The following is an 18,233-nucleotide window of genomic DNA, read 5'->3' as shown; positions in this document are numbered from 1 at the left end:
ACAATATCTTCTCTGCTCTAGCTGTGTGTGTTATGAAAATATTTATTACGAAAAATTTAAAAAATCGCATTTTTATGAGTTTTTAGGAATTATTTACTTGGAAACCCCTTCACAAAACTTATGAAAATTCAAACGGGCTGACTTGGAGCAGGAGAGGCACCAAAGGACATTTTAATTTTCATTATGTATACTTTTACAAATAAATACATAAAGCTTTGTCAGCATGACCAGAAAGGTTTCAGGATTCACACTTATAGCAGTAGAAGTTCAAAAACATAACAGAATAATTTTTTTCTATGTGAAATTTCATCATTTTTTCACTTACTGTTGGCGACATTTGTTGCTGTAGGTACATTTTTCTTCATAAGTAAGAGAGATTCTTCGATGAATTTTGCACAGCATACAAAACATACATACAGGTGTATGAAACTCTAGAATTTTCCAAATCTATTAAAAACTGTGGTAAAAATTGAGATAATTAACTATAAAATTGAGCTTTCTCTAAACATGAAGTTTAAAATATAACAGTTCATTCATTTTTTCATAAATAAAATAAATTTAGAGTTTCATACACCAGAAAGTATGGTTTGTATGCTGTGCAAAATTCATCGAAGAATCTGTCTTACTTATGAAGAAAAGTGTACCTATAGCAACAAATGCAGCCAATAGTAAATGAAAAAATGATGAAATTTCACATGTAAAAGAAAATTATTTTGTTATGTTTTTTAACTTCCACTGCTATGGGTGTGAATCCTGAATCCTCACTGGTCACGCTGACAAAGTTTTATGAATTTATTTGTAAAAGTGTAGGTAATGAAAATTAAACAAATTAAAATGTCGTGGTGCCTCTCCTGCTCCAAGTTGGCCCGTTTGACATCCTACCCCCCCTTAATAGTTACTACAATCAAAGTCAACAATATTTTTCTGTTTAAAGTGTTAGAAATTTTTCAGCATTCTGCATATTTCACATAACTGAATTTCTGGTGTAAAATACACATGTTGGCAACACTGTTTCCAGCTCTCTTCTGTTTATCGCAATTGTTGGAAATCTGTAAGAGGTATTGCAGAAATATCTTGGTCCTGAAATAACTGTGTTACCATCACATCCATTGTGCAGGAATTGCTATACTTGTTATAACAAGAAATTTAATGATAACCCACCTGAACAATCACTGTCACCAGAATGTGAAATTAAGAAAGACAGAGCAGATGTTTATATTCCTGGGTGCGAGATTGTTGATGCCTTGAATGTTAGCATTTCAGTTTTAGTCCCTAATATCCCCCTCCCATAAATGCCCAGACAAGATAAGAAGCACAAGAAGGAAACGGTATGTACAAAGAAAAGTGGAAGAACTTGAAACAAGTTTTACACAGACAACATCAAAACTTTGTGACATGTATAATGTAGATGCACTTGGTGCAGAACCTGAAGATAGTGGCATTGTGCACCCGATGTGATGTGTCGTTTCAAAACATAAATATTGCTATCTCAGCAGCCATCTGTACTGAGAAATGCATTTACTGATTCCACATAGCTACTTCAAGCAGTTGATACGGAAATACATACCCTCTTCTTCACATTATTTAATTTCAAAAGCTCATAAATAAAGAATGAAATAGGTATTTGGGCATGCCCAGATTCCTGTGGTGGGCATCCATTGCAAGATGATATGCTTAATGTTGCTCTGGGGTATTACCTAGGTGATGACAAAGATTGCAACAGGCAAAGTCCTAATCAGGCTGATGTTATCCCAGTTCGTGAGAATTGTGAAAAAATTAAAAAGGCAAAGAGATATACATATAACGAGATCAGTAAGTGAAGCGTATCTCCTAACAAAACGGGAGAACCCAAATTTAAAAACTGGTGTCATAAAATTCTGCTCTTTACGACTAGAATGGGTAAAATGCCAGCTAGTGAAGGAACTATGCACATGTATTGAATGTACTAATTTGAAGCTTATTTGTGTCACCATAAGTAGTGTCACACAGAAGAAGTACACAGAGATGGACCTGATACTTTTGTGTATATGTTTAACTGCAAGATAAATGTTGGTTGCAGGAGAGTGCAAGGTGTCCTGGTGCTTAAGGGATGCCCATTGAACCACTACATTTTCAGGATACTGACAGTGATGTAACCTATGCATTTAGAAGGGAGGAGAGGTGGTGAAGAAGACAGTGGTAATAGGGAAGTTTGTAACAGAGGTTAGGCATTGGTTCATTTTTAGGAGTAGCTCACCATCATATCCACAGTATCAGAAACAGGCCATAGCAGAAGTAAAATCAGCCACATCCCACAACACTGATACATTAGTTCTTCATTTCGACCTTGCTGAGAACTGGTCTGTTTCTTTACAGAACAGTGTTCAAAGTTACTACTGGCACACATCATTAGTGTCAGTATTCACATTTGTTGCTCACTTCCTGGGAATATCACACTGTTTTGCTTTAGTTGGTGATGGTCTCATTCATGACAGCGCCATGCAGGCTGTGCTGTCAGCATGGTAATTGATGACATAGCATCTAGAGGCCATACATTTCATAAACACATGTATGTGACTGATGTTGTAGCATTTCAGTTTAAAAACTGCTTTTAGCTTTATGAGCTTGGAAGGCATTGTACAGGAATGAAACAAAAAAAATGGATATTTTCAACAACAGACTATAAAAAAGTGCATGTGATGGTGTATGTCGTCTCTGTGAACACTGTGTAGTACCCTGGAGTGGCATATACATTGCAACAACAGTTCTCCACGAAATGCTTTGTGTGAAATGCATAGACCTCAGTAAACTTCAGAAGACTTTGTTGTGAGAAACTTCAATTCTCGTGTATTTGACAATCAGTGGTGGATGGGACAAATAATTAGTGTCTTTCATGAGCTGGAGGATGTAACTGCCTTCTTTATGACACCTCATGGTCTGACAGATTCTCTCAAATGGCCATCATCAACAGATCAGTGTGCAGTTCGAATTTCCCAAGTACTTCTCTTGTTGGATTATCCTGTTCCTGTGCAAATCCAGCTCGACTATACAAGTTCAGTGAGGGGCAGGTAAAAAAAAAAAAAGTGCAGTGTTGATTGTTACAGAGTAGGCAATTTTAATTTGTGGAATGTCATAAAAAAGTAAAATCATGGCAAGACTAAAAATTTGTGAATATCAGAAACAGAAAAATTTATATACAAAGCTATTTTCTATATTTAATTTTTTATGAATTGCTTGCTTGAAAGAATAAACAATTGTTTTCCATCTCACTTATAAGGCTGTAAAACAATTATTTTGACTAAAATTACCAATTTTTATTTACTTTTACTCAATATCAGCAATCAATTTAAATTTTTAAGTGTACAGGATTTTTTGACCTTGAGAGTAGCTAGGTCTAACATAAAAACTTCTCAAATTTTACACTTCAAGATATTGCCACTCTGAGTGTACATTCCATAAGTTCAGTAACAAACTATTATACTGTGCAATTTTTAGAAAATTCATGGTGGCAGTTTTAGAGAAAAAAATTATAAAAGGTGTACAGCTTTACTTCCACTGTTTGCCAATAGGTGGTGACAACGGTAAGTAGCAGTCAAAAGAAACAGATCTCAGACATCATCAGGCAGTTAGCTTCGACCTCAATCAACATAACCTCATTCAAACATTAGATGATTTTTGTCTGCATCATAAAGTTGTTCTTGATTGTAAATGTCAGTTTACGAGCCTAATTTTTGTCATTTGTGGGAGGTGTTACTGTTTTGCCCAATATGAAGAAAACAGCGGCTGAGTCTCATTGAATACTCTCAAGTACGTATGCTAAGGACACTTTTAGTAAAATAATGTGTCGTGAGTGGTTTCAATGCTTCAAGAATGGTGATTTTAACACTGTAGACTGGCATAGTTGTGGAAGAGAGAATGTTTTCGAAGATGCAGAATTGAAGACATTGCTGAGTGAAGACTCTTGTCAAACTCAATAAGAATTGGCATGATTAGTGGGAGTGACACAGCAAGCCATTTCAAAACGTCTCAAGGCTATGGGAATGATTCAGAAAGAAAGAACTTGGGTTCTGTGTGAGCAGAAACCAAGAGACGTTGAATGGCATTTGTGTGTTTGTGAACAGTTGCTTCAGAGGCAGAAATGGAAGGGATTTCTGCACCGGGGATGAAAAATGGGTTCATTACGATAACCCTAAATGCAACAAATCATGGGGATATCCCAGCCATGGTTCCACATCGATGGCCAAACTGAATATTCCCAGTTCCAAGATCATGCTCTGCATTTGGTGGGACCAGCTCGGCATCGTTGTTTCTGACATTTGTTGGTTCTGAAACTGAATAAACTGCATTAGATCAAAGTCAGCAGTAACTGGAGGCATATGCGCAGGTGGTGTAGGAGGTGGATTTGGGGACCATTTTAATGAGAGGAGTGGCACAACAAATTATAAGTAGAAGCAAAGTAAAAGAAAGCACATAATTAGTAGCAGTGTGGCTCTGAAAGAAAAGATGGAAGTATTACTGATGCGCTATGACAGAGAGATGTACAGCAAAGGCAGCATTGGTACTGAAATTCTCGTCGCCAGATGTTGTGTCGCCTACTGTGGGAATCAGCACCGACAAAAACAAGGGAGGAGGGAAGTTGTGATGGCCAGTGGCAGGAATCCAAAAAGATTAACTGAACACTTTATTTCCAAAAAGAAAATAAATATAACTTGATTCCTATGCTTCCAGTGGCTCCTACATACAAGTACTTTACTTGCTATTGCTACTTGCAGGATGCAGGCTAAATAACGTCTTCCTATTACTCAGTACTGGTCAGTCAACGATGGGTGGCTGGTTCAATCAGCATTGAAAGGGGGCACTGGACCCTCGTCTTCCTGGAGGAGTGGTGCTGCCCATTCTTTCCAATGGCATGTGGGCCAGCACCTTCTTCATATCGTTACGCGGTGCTGTGTTGGTCAGTGTGCAGTCAGTGCCTTAGGATTGTACAAACGCTGTGTGAAGTAACCACAGAAATCAATGTGGAACTTAAAACGAATGTATCTGTGAGGACAGTGTGGCAAAATTTGGCATTAATGGGCTGTGGCAGCAGATGACAAACATCAGTGTCTTTGCTAACAGCATGACATTACCTGGCTGATGACCATAGCAGTTGGCCTCTAGATGACTGGAAAACTGTGGTCTGGTCAGATGAGTCTCAGTTTCATTTGGTAAGAGTTAATGGTAGGATTTGAGTGTGGAGCAGACCCCACGAAATCATGGACCCAAGTTATCAACAAGGTACTGTGGAACCCGGTAGTGGCTCCATAATGGTATGCACTCTGGAATGAAAATTTCACTCTACAGCGGATTGTGCGCTGATATGAAACTTCCTGGCAGATTAAAACTGTGCGCCGGACCGAGACTCGAACTCAGGACCTTTGCCTTTCGTGAGCAAGTGCTCTACCAACTGAGCTACCCAAGTACGACTCATGCCCTGTCTTCACAGCTTCAATTCTGCCACTACCTTGTCTCCTACCTTCCAAACTTCACAGAAGTTCTCCTGCGAACCTTGCAGAACTAGCCCTCCTGGAAGAAAGGATACTGCAGAGACATGGCTCAGCCACAGCCTGGGGGATGTTTCTGGAATGAAATTTTCACTCTATAGCGGAGTGTGCGCTGATATGAAACTTCCTGGCAGATTAAAACTATGTGCCGCACTGAGGCTCGAACTCGGGACCTTTGCCTTTCGTGGGCAAGTGCTCTCCGCAGAATCCTTTCTTCGAGGAGTGCTAGCTCTGCAAGGTTCGCAGGAGAGCTTCTGTGAAGTTTGGAAGGTAGGAGACGAGGTACTGGCAAAATTAAACCTGTGAGGATGGGGTGTGAGTCATGCTTGGGTAGCTCAGTTGGTAGAGCACTTGCCCACGAAAGGCAAAGGTCCCGAGTTCGAGACTCAGTCCGGCACACAGTTTTAATCTGCCAGGAAGTTTCGGTACGCACTCTGTTTATGTGGAGTGTACTGGGTTCTCCTGTAATGGCTATTCATGGACTTCATGTTGCCAAACAAGAATGGAATTTTTGTGGATGACAAGGAGAACATTGAGGACAATTCAGGCAAATGATTTGGTCACCCAGATTGTCTGACATGAATCGCATCGAACATTTATGGAATCCAATTGAGAGGACAGTTCATGCACAGTATCCTATCTTGGCAACATTTTCACAATTATGGACTGTTACAGAGGCAGCAGGGGCCAATTTTTTTGCAGAGGACCTCCAACAACTTATTGAGTCTGTGTCATGTTAAGTTTCTGCACTATGCCAGGCAAAAGGATGTCTGACATAATATTAGGAGGGGTTCCAAGACGTTAGTCACCTCAGTGTATTTCTTTGTATCTAATTAGTTTGATTAGTTTATTTTTCTACATATTAACTAGATCAGTAATTGAAATTTTGTGCAAACAAAGGGTCTCTCAACCTTTATGGACATCCATTTGTATATTTTCTTTTAATCATTCTGAGAAAACTTAATAAAACATGATACTTCTTTTCAGTTGTCTGTCTTTCTTACTCTAGTGTTTTACCAGAAATAAAGACAGTATCAAAGTTTTGAATTTTTTACGCCTGTTGGTTCAGGATCACTGCAATTGAATGCCTGATGCTGCTGAACCAAACACATGACAATGTCCAACGGTCCAGCATTGAAATACAAGAGAAGGTGGCAGATGTTTTTGCTGCAATGCTCCCAGGGGTGTTGGCTGGAATCACGGCAACTCTCATGGGAGATCCTAAACAAGGGCATGCAGTCATTGTGGTGCGTAACTAGTTTGTATATCTTAATGGAAAACTTGTATACAACATGCATCATTTGTAAATATTTTGATGAACTGCTAGTGTTTTGGAACATTCATTGATTTGTGTTAAAACAGTCAACAAATATATTACATGTGGTAGGATCACATTGAAGTTAATGTTAGAAGGTGGGCAAGTGCCCTTCCTGTAACCACCTCTTCACCTCTTGGGATGGAATTTGTGTACCCCATACTGTATGCATGAAGTGTTACCCAGGCGAATGTTTATGCATGTCTTCTAAATGTTTGCGAATCGTCTAACTGAGGTGGAACGGCGGGGGTACCAGACCGCTGTTCACCTAGTTGGATGTGGGAAACTGTCTAAAAACCACATCCATGTTAGTTAGCACATTGGCCCTCATCATTAACCCACCAGGTGTATTCGATCTGGGGCAGATGTGACTGCCTGAATCTCTGAAGCAACATGCTAAAGCACATGATTCTCTGTGTGGGTATGAATTTATGGTTAGTGACTGATATTCGGTATTTGGAAGCAAATAAGCTGCTGCTTTTCTGATTAATACTCAGGAGGACATAAAATATTTCCATGAAGAAGCACCGTTACTATGATGGTGCAAGGACAGATTCCAAATCTGATTGCCTCCAATAAGCTGTGACTGATGTGAAAATGTTTAGTGTTACTGTGGGGATGAAAAGAAGAAATGTAATTGAATGATCAAACTCAACTAAGGTTGAATTTACTGAGGTCAACAGAACCAAACTCAAGTCTGTTTTGAAAACAATTCCCCCCCCCCCCCCCCCCTCATTGTTCACTTCATGAGAAACCCTCTGTAGGCTCAAATTTTGACATAATTCAGTTCTGCATTGATGCGGAAGATAAGATTCTTGAAGACCACTGAAGGACACATCCAGTAGAATCATAATATACTTCTCTTAGAGTAAAACAATCTATAATTCAATTGTGAAAGAGGTCAATGAAAGTCAAGCATTTTCATACTTCGCTGATTATACTGACATTAGTGGCAAGAAGATGTTAGTGTTGGCTGTACGATGGAAAAGAAATGCATACATTTTGATGTGCATGATAAGCTGGATGCAAGAAATATTGTAAATGCTATTTTGAAATCCATAGAAAATGAAGATTTGCAAGTGGTTCAGTTTATTGACTTAAGGTTTTGATGGGTACTCCATAGTGGCTGCTAATGTTAACAGTGTTCAACATACAATCAAAAATAAATTTACAATAGTGAAGTATTTTCATTGTGCTTCTCATTTGTTGAACCTAGTGGATGCTGATCTCACTAATATGCTAAATGACAGAACACAGTTGGAATTGTGAATCAAGTCATGATTTTTTTTTGTAGAGTGTAGTCTTAAGGTGCATTTTCACTGGGGCTCAGGTATGCTCTTACTATGCGCATAAATCATATTTTCTATCATGTTGTCTTTCAGAAACAGAGAATGAAACTCTCCATGATTGTATCATTTGCTATAGATGTTGTGCTAGAATCTTTTATGTTGTCTTTTCAAACAATGGAAAGCACAGGATGGAATAATAACGATATGGAAAGGGTAGATCGCTGGTCACCACTTGGAGGAGAGAGAGAGAGAGAGAGAGAGAGAGAGAGAGTTTTGTTATGTGAATTTTTGAGAGTTCTACTGGAAGCATTTCATCCAAAAGCTTCTGGTATTCTTTCTCATTTCTGTCAGTGGCTTGATGTCATGCCTATATTGTTGCATTGTCTTTTCTTTTTCACTTCAACTAGCAGCATACAAGCAACATTAATTTCACAATTTCTGGTACCGCGCACCACGGAATTTGAACCCCCGCCAGATGTCATGGACGTCGAAGACCCCTAGAGGTCTCTGCACCATTGCGCCCTAAGCTGTGGCGGCGCGTGCCTCCTGGCCCGCATTTAGAGTGAGGGCGCCACAGTGGAACACGTGGTTGCAGCGGCCAATAGCGGCATCCCCGATAGAGTACTTAAGCGCCTGCCTGTCGCTCAGCCTGCCAATCTAACGTTGCTTACATCTCAGGACATATCGCCTCGCCTTAGACAGTGTATTTACTCTCGTGTTTTGTTTATGAGTGGATGTGGTTGTCTAGTTAGGTTTTCTTGCCCATGTTGTTTCATTCTTGTTGTTGTCGTAAGGTCCTTCATTGGTTGTGTCCGTCCTCTCTCATTGTGTTGTTGTTCGCGGGCCGCTCCGCGGGTCCCGCCGCGTTTCCTGTCACTTCAACCCCGCGACTGTTCCAGTCGCCATCACAATACAACTGTTATTCATTTCTTCACTATCAAACAGTACTGTAGCAACAGATGAACCATCATGTTCAGCTTCATTCATTCATTCATTCATGCATTCATTCATTCCTTGCATCCCATAAAATCCCATCATGGAGGAGATCCTTCAGAGATGTGGAATGAGTCAAGTTACACTTTAACAGGCAGAAGCAACCACGGCAGCCTGCTGCCATTAAGTGTACTAACGAAAAATTATAACTGGTAGTAATCTGTTCAGACTGATAATTATGGCCATTACTTTATACATATTCAGAAAGTGGGAAGTCCAGGATGAAATAATGACAATATTATTAGAAGGGTAGATTGCTACTCACCATATAGTGGAGATGTTGAGTCACAAACAGACACAACACAAAGACTGCTAAACAACTAAGCTTTCAACCAAAAGGCCTTCTTCTGAATGAGATAACATGCACACATACATTCATGCAAACACAACTCACGCACACATGACCACTGCCTCTGGCTTCCAAGGCCAGACTCAGTCTGGCTTCAGCAGACAGAGACAGTAGTCACGTGTACGTGAGTTTTATTTGCGTGAATGTGTGTGCATATGTTGTCCAATACAGAAGGAGACCTGGCCATAAGCTTGCTTATTTAGCAGTCTTTTTGTTGCATGTGACTGCGACTAGACATTTCCCCTATATTATGAGTAGCAATTTATGCTTATTCATGTATATTAGATGAAACACTATTTAAAAAAAAAGACACTGCTTCTCCTCTTCTACTACTTGGCTGTTATTTATACCTATATAGCATTTACATAACTTTACCCAGTGATCTATATATTGGAAAAGTCAAGAAATGTTTAATAATATTGTAATGTAACCATAAGATTTACATGGAATTTGTACCTCTTGAGTCCAAACATTCTGATAAATTGTGGGAGGAGTGGCCAATGAGCCATTCTCTTACTTTGTTGTTTAATAACCAGTGATTTTCACTGTTGTGTCTGTAGTTTGAAGGTGGCCTTTAACAAAAGCCAGACATCCACAAAATGAATAAAACCTTTATTTAAATATATGCAAGTTGAATAGAAAAGAATACATAACATTAAATATGATAAGAGTTGATTAGTGGTTGCTGTGAACTTGTTTACTTGTGAACAATTCCAAGTTCAGTCTCTATATAGCTGTAGCAATAGTAATGTCGTGCTACAACAGTTTACTCTCACTGGAAGTCTTCCAAGATCTGGGGCAGAGCTCGGTGTGCGACATGTTAAAAAGACTTGATGCTGAACAACTGAATGCAGTGAGTGATGGAAGATGACATCCTCTGGTGGCATTCATGGCACAACCCACACGCTGGAGAGAGTGTACTTGTGGAGGTGCAGTGGCATTAAGTTTAAATGTGTCGCCTCCCGCAGACTGCATGAGTGGCACGCTATGTGCTGTTGACGAAGACTCCATTGATACTGTGTTCAGTTTTCTGCCTTATGTCTGCTGCTAACTTGTTATAGATTTTTACATTAGAATATAAAACTCCATTCTGAAAACTAAATAGGGATGCATAGTCTGTATTACTTTTATTTTTGCAACAGTGTAGGAAAAGATAGATTACTACTTACCATACAGGTGACATACTAATTCCAGACAGGCACATTTAAAAGACTCTTACACGTAAGAGGTACTGTTGGGCCTTCCGAGTTCTGTTTGGATGGAATTAAGAATTTTTTATGTATAAGATTTTGGCTGCAGCCTTCATCAGAAACACACACACACACACACACACACACACACACACACACACACACACACACTATTCATTCATGTAAGTGCGATGGATTTTTTACGTGCGTGTGTGCGATGCACCAATTGCGACGGATTATATGTTGCTGCTGCTGCAATGCATTTTCTTTTATGATTTTTGTTCACCTACCTCTTTACAGTGGTAGATCTTCGCACGTAAACTCCTGACTGCAGCTACTTACGAGATCACAGAAAAGCAGTGTTGAGGAAATTGTAACCTCATAGCTACACGCCGGAGGCCGCTATAAGTAAAATTTGCTGAAAATTTTCTATGTACTTTAAAGAAATGATTTGGAAAGGGGATGTCACTCGTACTTTAAACATGGAGTTCAAATTTAAACCTTCAATAGATCTTTATTGCCGTTAAGCAAGATCATCAGCCCACATTTACGAAAATTACTAAATTTTCTGCTCACAGTTATCACCATTCCTAAAACAGCCAGAACTTTTACCTTCCCAAATTCCGAAACCAATTACTTGTAACACAGCCAATGATCGGCCAATTACTTCTGCACACGATATTCAGTGGTTGTCTTTAGTTAAAGTTTATGCTCGCCATAAAATACTCAGTAAGAATATACTCAGTACTGCCACGCTATATAATTCAAAGTTCACTCGCGATTTTCGTCAGAACGAATTATCACAACACTCTAAAGTTTTCATAAACAGTTTCTGGTCACTACCAGATACCATTAACACTGGACCATAACGTGGAAGTCATCCTAAGACTTCATCTTACACATAATGTGAAAAGTCACATCCAGCATAACCGCCTTCAATCAAAACTAGCTCGCCACTCTCTCTCTTTCTCACTCTCCCACACTCCAAACTATATCTCCTCGCTAGATGGCCAACTGTCTCGCTTCTCATTGGCTGTCAGCACTTACGACCAATGAGAACTCACTTCTAGGGCGCGGCTCGCGCCAAAATCTAGCTGGCACCAACCACTTCTCTAGGCTCATTGACATCATCAAATTAAATAGCACAAAACTCTGTAATTAAATAAACAAAACAAAATGAACTATAAGCTGTACTCTACATCTGGAAATTTATTATGTAGTCGCAAATGTTCTGGCTGTCTTATACATAAGCATACATACTTGGACATCCGACATTCACTAGTAGGGGAGCCACTAGTGGATTCGTTCCCACGTTACAGAATTGGAACACTTGCCAGTTCCTGTAGGGAATTACATGAATGATTTTTAATAATGCCGAACGTCCCACATATTCTCACGCACACATTTTCATTCACACGCACCCTAACACACAATACACATATTTACTTAGAATTCTTGAAATTATTATTATAGAAAAGTCACAGAGGCTTTCTGAAACTAAAAACTTTCCAAATTTGTATATGAACACTGAAAGTGTTATCAGATCATCGTACATAGTCACTGAAGGTGAACTATTACATCACTGTATTTATTTAAATTCTTGACTGTCGGAAAACTACGTTTTTTTTAATGGAATTTTACTAACTTCCAAAATACAACTATTTTTGATCTCAGACTTTGACATATTGTTTGTTTTCACAACAGAAGGTTGTACATCAAATATGACGTTCCTCAGGTTATTCCTTTATTAGTTATTAATATTTTTAGTTTCGTATAGTGTAAGTGGCCTGCCAGCGCTACTCCACTGCTTTCACACATGCAGCTGCAACAGATGGTCGTGACCTCAGTCTGCAGGACACAACTTGTCCGTTACTGACCGTATAATACTCTACCGGCTTACATTGCAGCCCACATACATTCTGAATTAAAGCTTTTAATAGACAAATGGGCGATCGCGCACTAGTTGTGATGCCACAGTAAGTAAGCACATCTCACATACACAGCTTGGATCAGAAAGGCATTCTGGTCTGAGCTGCCAGAGTTGGTGGCCATGTTCATGTGAGTAGTGCTTGCTTGTGTGGATGAATGACGTGTCTTTCCCTTTCTTTTGCTAATGAAGGCTGTATGTGAAAGAAAAATTATGTGTAAGTGTCTTTTAACTGTGCCTATCTCTAACTTTTAATGTGTCATCTTTATGGTAAGTAGCAATCTATCTTTTGCTACATTGTTGTTATTCCAACCTGGAGTTGCCATTGTTTGATTTTGCTTTTACTTCTATAGTGCGCGCCATTTACAACGGCGGCTGAGTTCAGGTTCGTTTTGAACATCTGACGTCACAAAACACAGTCAGTCAATGAACAGAGAATGACAGTGCCAGAGCTCGACTGCAGTGCAGAGCACCAACGAGTGTCTTCGGTTTTAGAAATGTTCAGTCATAAATAAAGTAATTGAACGAAAGCAATGTCTTGATAACAGACTTTCTTTTATAGGAAGTTTGGAAAAAGCATTCGTTATACCAATTGCTTCATATTCTATTAATTAATTAAACCAAACAAGTAATAAGCCTCCTAATTCAGGTGATAGCAAGGAAAGGTGTTTGTATCATTCTCACGAACCGCTTTTTTGTAATGAAGAACAGCGGTAATTGTTTATTTTCTGTTGTACTTCGACGAAACGTGAGTAATCATAGTCATACCAACAGTGTTTGTTGGTATTTTGTGTGATATTTTAGAATCAATGACTAGTTGCGTTAGAATAATGGTTAAGGTGTTTGACTGCTAAGTGAAAGGTTCTGCATTCAAACCTTGTTTGGTGCTTAATACACTCCTGGAAATGGAAAAAAGAACACATTGACACCGGTGTGTCAGACCCACCATACTTGCTCCGGACATTGCGAGAGGGCTGTACAAGCAATGATCACACGCACGGCACAGCGGACACACCAGGAACTGCGGTGTTGGCCGTCGAATGGCGCTAGCTGCGCAGCATTTGTGCACCGCCGCCGTCAGTGTCAGCCAGTTTGCCGTGGCATACGGAGCTCCATCGCAGTCTTTAACACTGGTAGCATGCCGCGACAGTGTGGACGTGAACCGTATGTGCAGTTGACGGACTTTGAGCGAGGGCGTATAGTGGGCATGCGGGAGGCCGGGTGGACGTACCGCCGAATTGCTCAACACGTGGGGCGTGAGGTCTCCACAGTACATCGATGTTGTCGCCAGTGGTCGGCGGAAGGTGCACGTGCCCGTCGACCTGGAACCGGACCGCAGCGATGCACGGATGCATGCCAAGACCGTAGGATCGTACGCAGTGCCGTAGGGGACCGCACCGCCACTTCCCAGCAAATTAGGGACACTGTTGCTCCTGGGGTATCGGCGAGGACCATTCGCAACCGTCTCCATGAAGCTGGGCTACGGTCCCGCACACCGTTAGGCCGTCTTCCGCTCACGCCCCAACATCGTGCAGCCCGCCTCCAGTGGTGTCGCGACAGGCGTGAATGGAGGGACGAATGGAGACATGTCGTCTTCAGCCATGAGAGTCGCTTCTGCCTTGGTGCCAATGATGGTCGTATGCGTGTTTGGCACTGTGCAGGTGAGCGCCACAATCAGGACTGCATACGACCGAGGCACACAGGGCCAACACCCGGCATCATGGTGTGGGGAGCGATCTCCTACACTGGCCGTACACCACTGGTGATCGTCGAGGGGACACTGAATAGTGTACGGTACATCCAAACCGTCATCGAACCCATCGTTCTACCATTCCTAGACCGGCAAGGGAACTTGCTGTTCCAACAGGACAATGCACGTCCGCATGTATCCCGTGCCACCCAACGTGCTCTAGAAGGTGTAAGTCAACTACCCTGGCCAGCAAGATCTCCGGATCTGTCCCCCATTGAGCATGTTTGGGACTGGATGAAGCGTCGTCTCACGCGGTCTGCACGTCCAGCACGAACGCTGGTCCAACTGAGGCGCCAGGTGGAAATGGCATGGCAAGCCGTTCCACAGGACTACATCCAGCATCTCTACGATCGTCTCCATGGGAGAATAGCAGCCTGCATTGCTGCGAAAGGTGGATATACACTGTACTAGTGCCGACATTGTGCATGCTCTGTTGCCTGTGTCTATGTGCCTGTGGTTCTGTCAGTGTGATCATGTGATGTATCTGACCCCAGGAATGTGTCAATAAAGTTTCCCCTTCCTGGGACAATGAATTCACGGTGTTCTTATTTCAATTTCCAGGAGTGTATTTTCTTTATTTAAAAACAATGTCGAAGAGTCTTACTTCATGAATTTTATTTGTTTGAATGTAGTTTTTTGAAATTTCTAGTACTTTGCCCCTTCATTATAATCATAATAGGTTTTCGGTTTTTCTAATTTTGTCTTCCAATATTTCTTTTCACAGCAATTAAAAACAATGAAAAGGCGCACATATAATATTCATGTTATCTGTTTTGTTTGTATATCTTCTCTTCCACAATCGTTGTTTTACTGTTCATATTGAGATATATTCTTTTGTGGCAGTATTAAAAGTATTATTTAGAGCAGAATTTCGGCTCATATGTTGCTGTGCTACTTGATTGTCTGACGCAATTCTTTGCTTTGCTGCTTTGGCAACATCATATTCAATGTATTCGTCGACTGATCTATGCTTTGGCAAGTATTTGCTGTCCGCTGTGACAAACACAAATTGTTTGCGCTCTGTGCCTCACTGACAATATTTTTTAGTTTCTATGTTTTATTACGTCCACAATTCGGTTTGTGAACTTCACTAACTTTGTTTTAATCAGAACGTTTTAGAAAAAAGCGAAATGACGCTGGTATAAATAAAAGTTTTATTACAGTCGCTAAAGATGGAATATTTCTCAATTTATAAACCCTGTTTGTGTTATAAAGGGTGTTCATTTAAACTGGGGACATTGTAATCTCTTGAAAACGACACACAGAGCCAAAAGAAATCCTAATGAAAATTAGTTCCTCTCAGAAGGGGACATCCAATTATAACAAATTTGACCACAAATTCGTCTGGTATTGTATCATTGGATGTCCCCCTCCGAGACAAACAAATTTTAGTTATAAATTTGTTTGATCTGATTGTAGATTTTCGGATATTTCAATGTCTCCAATTAAAATGAACACTCTGTATAGTTGGAACCATGAACGACTGCAGTAGGTTTAAGGCTCATTCTACGCACCTGACGTCATGCATCTGCTGACAGCCAATAAGTGTTCAGCAGTTTTCTGAGCGGTCTGCTGTGAATGCCTTGGTGAGTGCGAGTGTTAAATGTGATTGTAGTTATTATTTGGTGAATTTTTATCGCATTTGTTGCAAGTTGTCATGGTTGATGATGGTGGTAAGTGACAAACTCTCCATAAACAGGCAGGATACATGCTTTTTTCAAGCCCGAAGCAGAAAATGGTGGACCTTTCACAGACACCACCAGATCTAAGGAATGCACTGCAGAAGTGACAGGCGTTAGCTTGAGAACCGTTCAGCGGATTGCCAAAGATTTCTAAGACGAGAAGTGCTCAACATGTACAACACAGGCAAATTTCCTAGTGTAAAAAAAAATCACTGTGAAAATGCATGAAACCATAAATTTTAAAGGTAGTGTGACTTCAATAAATAGAATACTTAAAAACATTGGATTCAAAAATGTACATACAAATGACGGAAGAAAGTTTTTAATGGAACGTAGTGATATCACTGCTTCAAAGGCACAGTTTTTAAGACATATTATTGAAGTAAGAAAATCCGGGAATAAGAACATTTTTTTCTTGGATGAAACGTGGGTAAACCAAAATCACACAAGGAAAGTGTGTTGGAAAATGAGTGATGGTTCGGGTGAGTTTAAGTACCAGTTGGTAAAGGTGGACGAATAATTGTGCTTCATGCTGGTTCTGCTTCCGGATTCATTCCAGAAAGCAAATTAGTGCTCTGGGCAAAAAAAGAGCAATTCAGGGGATTATCATTCCGAAATGAACTCAGAGACATTTAAATTGTGGTTTAGAAATCAGTTTCTCCCTTACTTGCCTGCAAACCCGGTGATTGTAATGGACAATGCAAGTTATCGCTCCGTTGTTGTTGACAAGACACCCACAACAAGTACAAAAAAGGTGATATCACGTTGCGGCTTGCAAGTAAAAATATACCACATACTGCCAACCAAACTCGTGCTGAAATGTTGAATCTTGTAGTGCTCCATAAGCCTCGCACAAAAGTTTATGAATTCGATTGTATTGCACAGGAACGTGGACACACAGTTTTGCGTTTGCCACCGTATCATTGTCAGTACAATCCAATAGAGTTAATTTGGGCACAAGTGAAAGGGTATGTCGCAGAACGAAATGTGACATTTAAAATTGCCGATATACTCCTTCAGAATGGGCTGAATGTGTTTGGCATGCACGAAGGCTACAGGAGGAATGCGGGGAGCACATCTCTGTAGCAGCGAAAGGGTTAACTGCGTGCTCCACCTAAAAGTAAGTTTACGAACTAAACTATACTATGCCGCTGCTTCTCTTGGCATGTGCGTCGTTTGCAACTGGCAACGCAGCAATCTCCCGTGTCTGGGCGGGCATGTGTGAGCCGCCAAGATAAAATAATTGAACTATAGTATTTTAGCTGTGGCAAAATGTCCTTACTGCCCCCTTCTGTAGAATGAATTCATGTTTTGACCTTCACTGCATTGCTCCAAAAGATTTTGCCATAGGACGGTAGTGAGTGAAGGAATGCTAGCAATCTTGTTGGTAAGATAACACAGTGAGAGAGATTTCTGTGCAGAGCCTGCACAACTGAGCTTATTGGTTAACATATCCACAGGCTGGTGCCCTCTCTGTTCTGGATGCCTAGGAGCGTCATACATGGTGCCTTATCCATTGTGTGCCTATTGATCCTTACTTTTGATACCTCTTAAGTTAATTTAATTTCTTTGGAATTGAATAATATGAATCTGTGTAAAATAAAGGAGTAAACTGTTTGCTCTGAACCAGCTGTACACCTGTTTCCTTATTCACCTGACTGTATCCTTTTTTAATTTTTGGGCTCTGTATTAATTTCATCAGCAGCAAATATTGGTTTCTTAAGACTTCTGCTATGTCCTGGGTAAATAATTAATGTTGGCCAAGAATAGGAACGGACCAGGCACCGGTCCTTACAGTTTTCCATATTTAATGTGTGTCTACTCCAAATTTAGGCTCGCTGTTTGTTAACTTGCCTTCTGTTTTCTGTTGTTAAGACACAACTTTCTCCAAGAGAGTGGACTGACTTTAATACCATATGATTTCTTTTTTCTAGTAGAATTTATGAAAGCCTTGGCAGTATCACAGAAAAATGCCCTCATGGTTAATCTTCTTCTACCAAAACCCTACTTTAAGAGAATGTGACACTGTTGATGCTGGTCAGCAAATGAACGCCTCTCAAATGATAGAAGTCACACGTGTCTTACAACTCACGTATAGTGCCCCAGTGGTGCTTATACTTAGAAAGTCACAAACTTTCCGGGTTTGTGTGAAGCAATATGGTCTGAAAAATAAAATTATATATGGTAGGACTGTTTTCTAAACATTTTGTAATCAT

The 18,233-nt window shown here is 40.4% G+C and overlaps 1 protein-coding gene across 2 annotated transcripts in view; it reads left to right on the top strand.

Moving 5' to 3' along the window:
• The window catches only part of LOC126162706 (TELO2-interacting protein 1 homolog), a 151,801-nt gene that overhangs the window by 30,242 nt on the left and 103,326 nt on the right, over window positions 1-18,233 (top strand). For both annotated transcript variants that reach the window (XM_049919363.1, XM_049919364.1), the window contains exon 5: window positions 6,592-6,769. In XM_049919363.1, coding sequence (XP_049775320.1) covers window positions 6,592-6,769 — 178 coding nt within the window. The remainder of the gene's footprint in view (window positions 1-6,591; window positions 6,770-18,233) is intronic.

The sequence above is a fragment of the Schistocerca cancellata genome, chromosome 2 (genome assembly GCF_023864275.1).
Source record: "Schistocerca cancellata isolate TAMUIC-IGC-003103 chromosome 2, iqSchCanc2.1, whole genome shotgun sequence".
NCBI lineage: Eukaryota > Metazoa > Arthropoda > Insecta > Orthoptera > Acrididae > Schistocerca > Schistocerca cancellata.
Note: the sequence above shows the minus strand (reverse complement) of the source record. Positions and strands in the feature narration are given on the sequence as shown.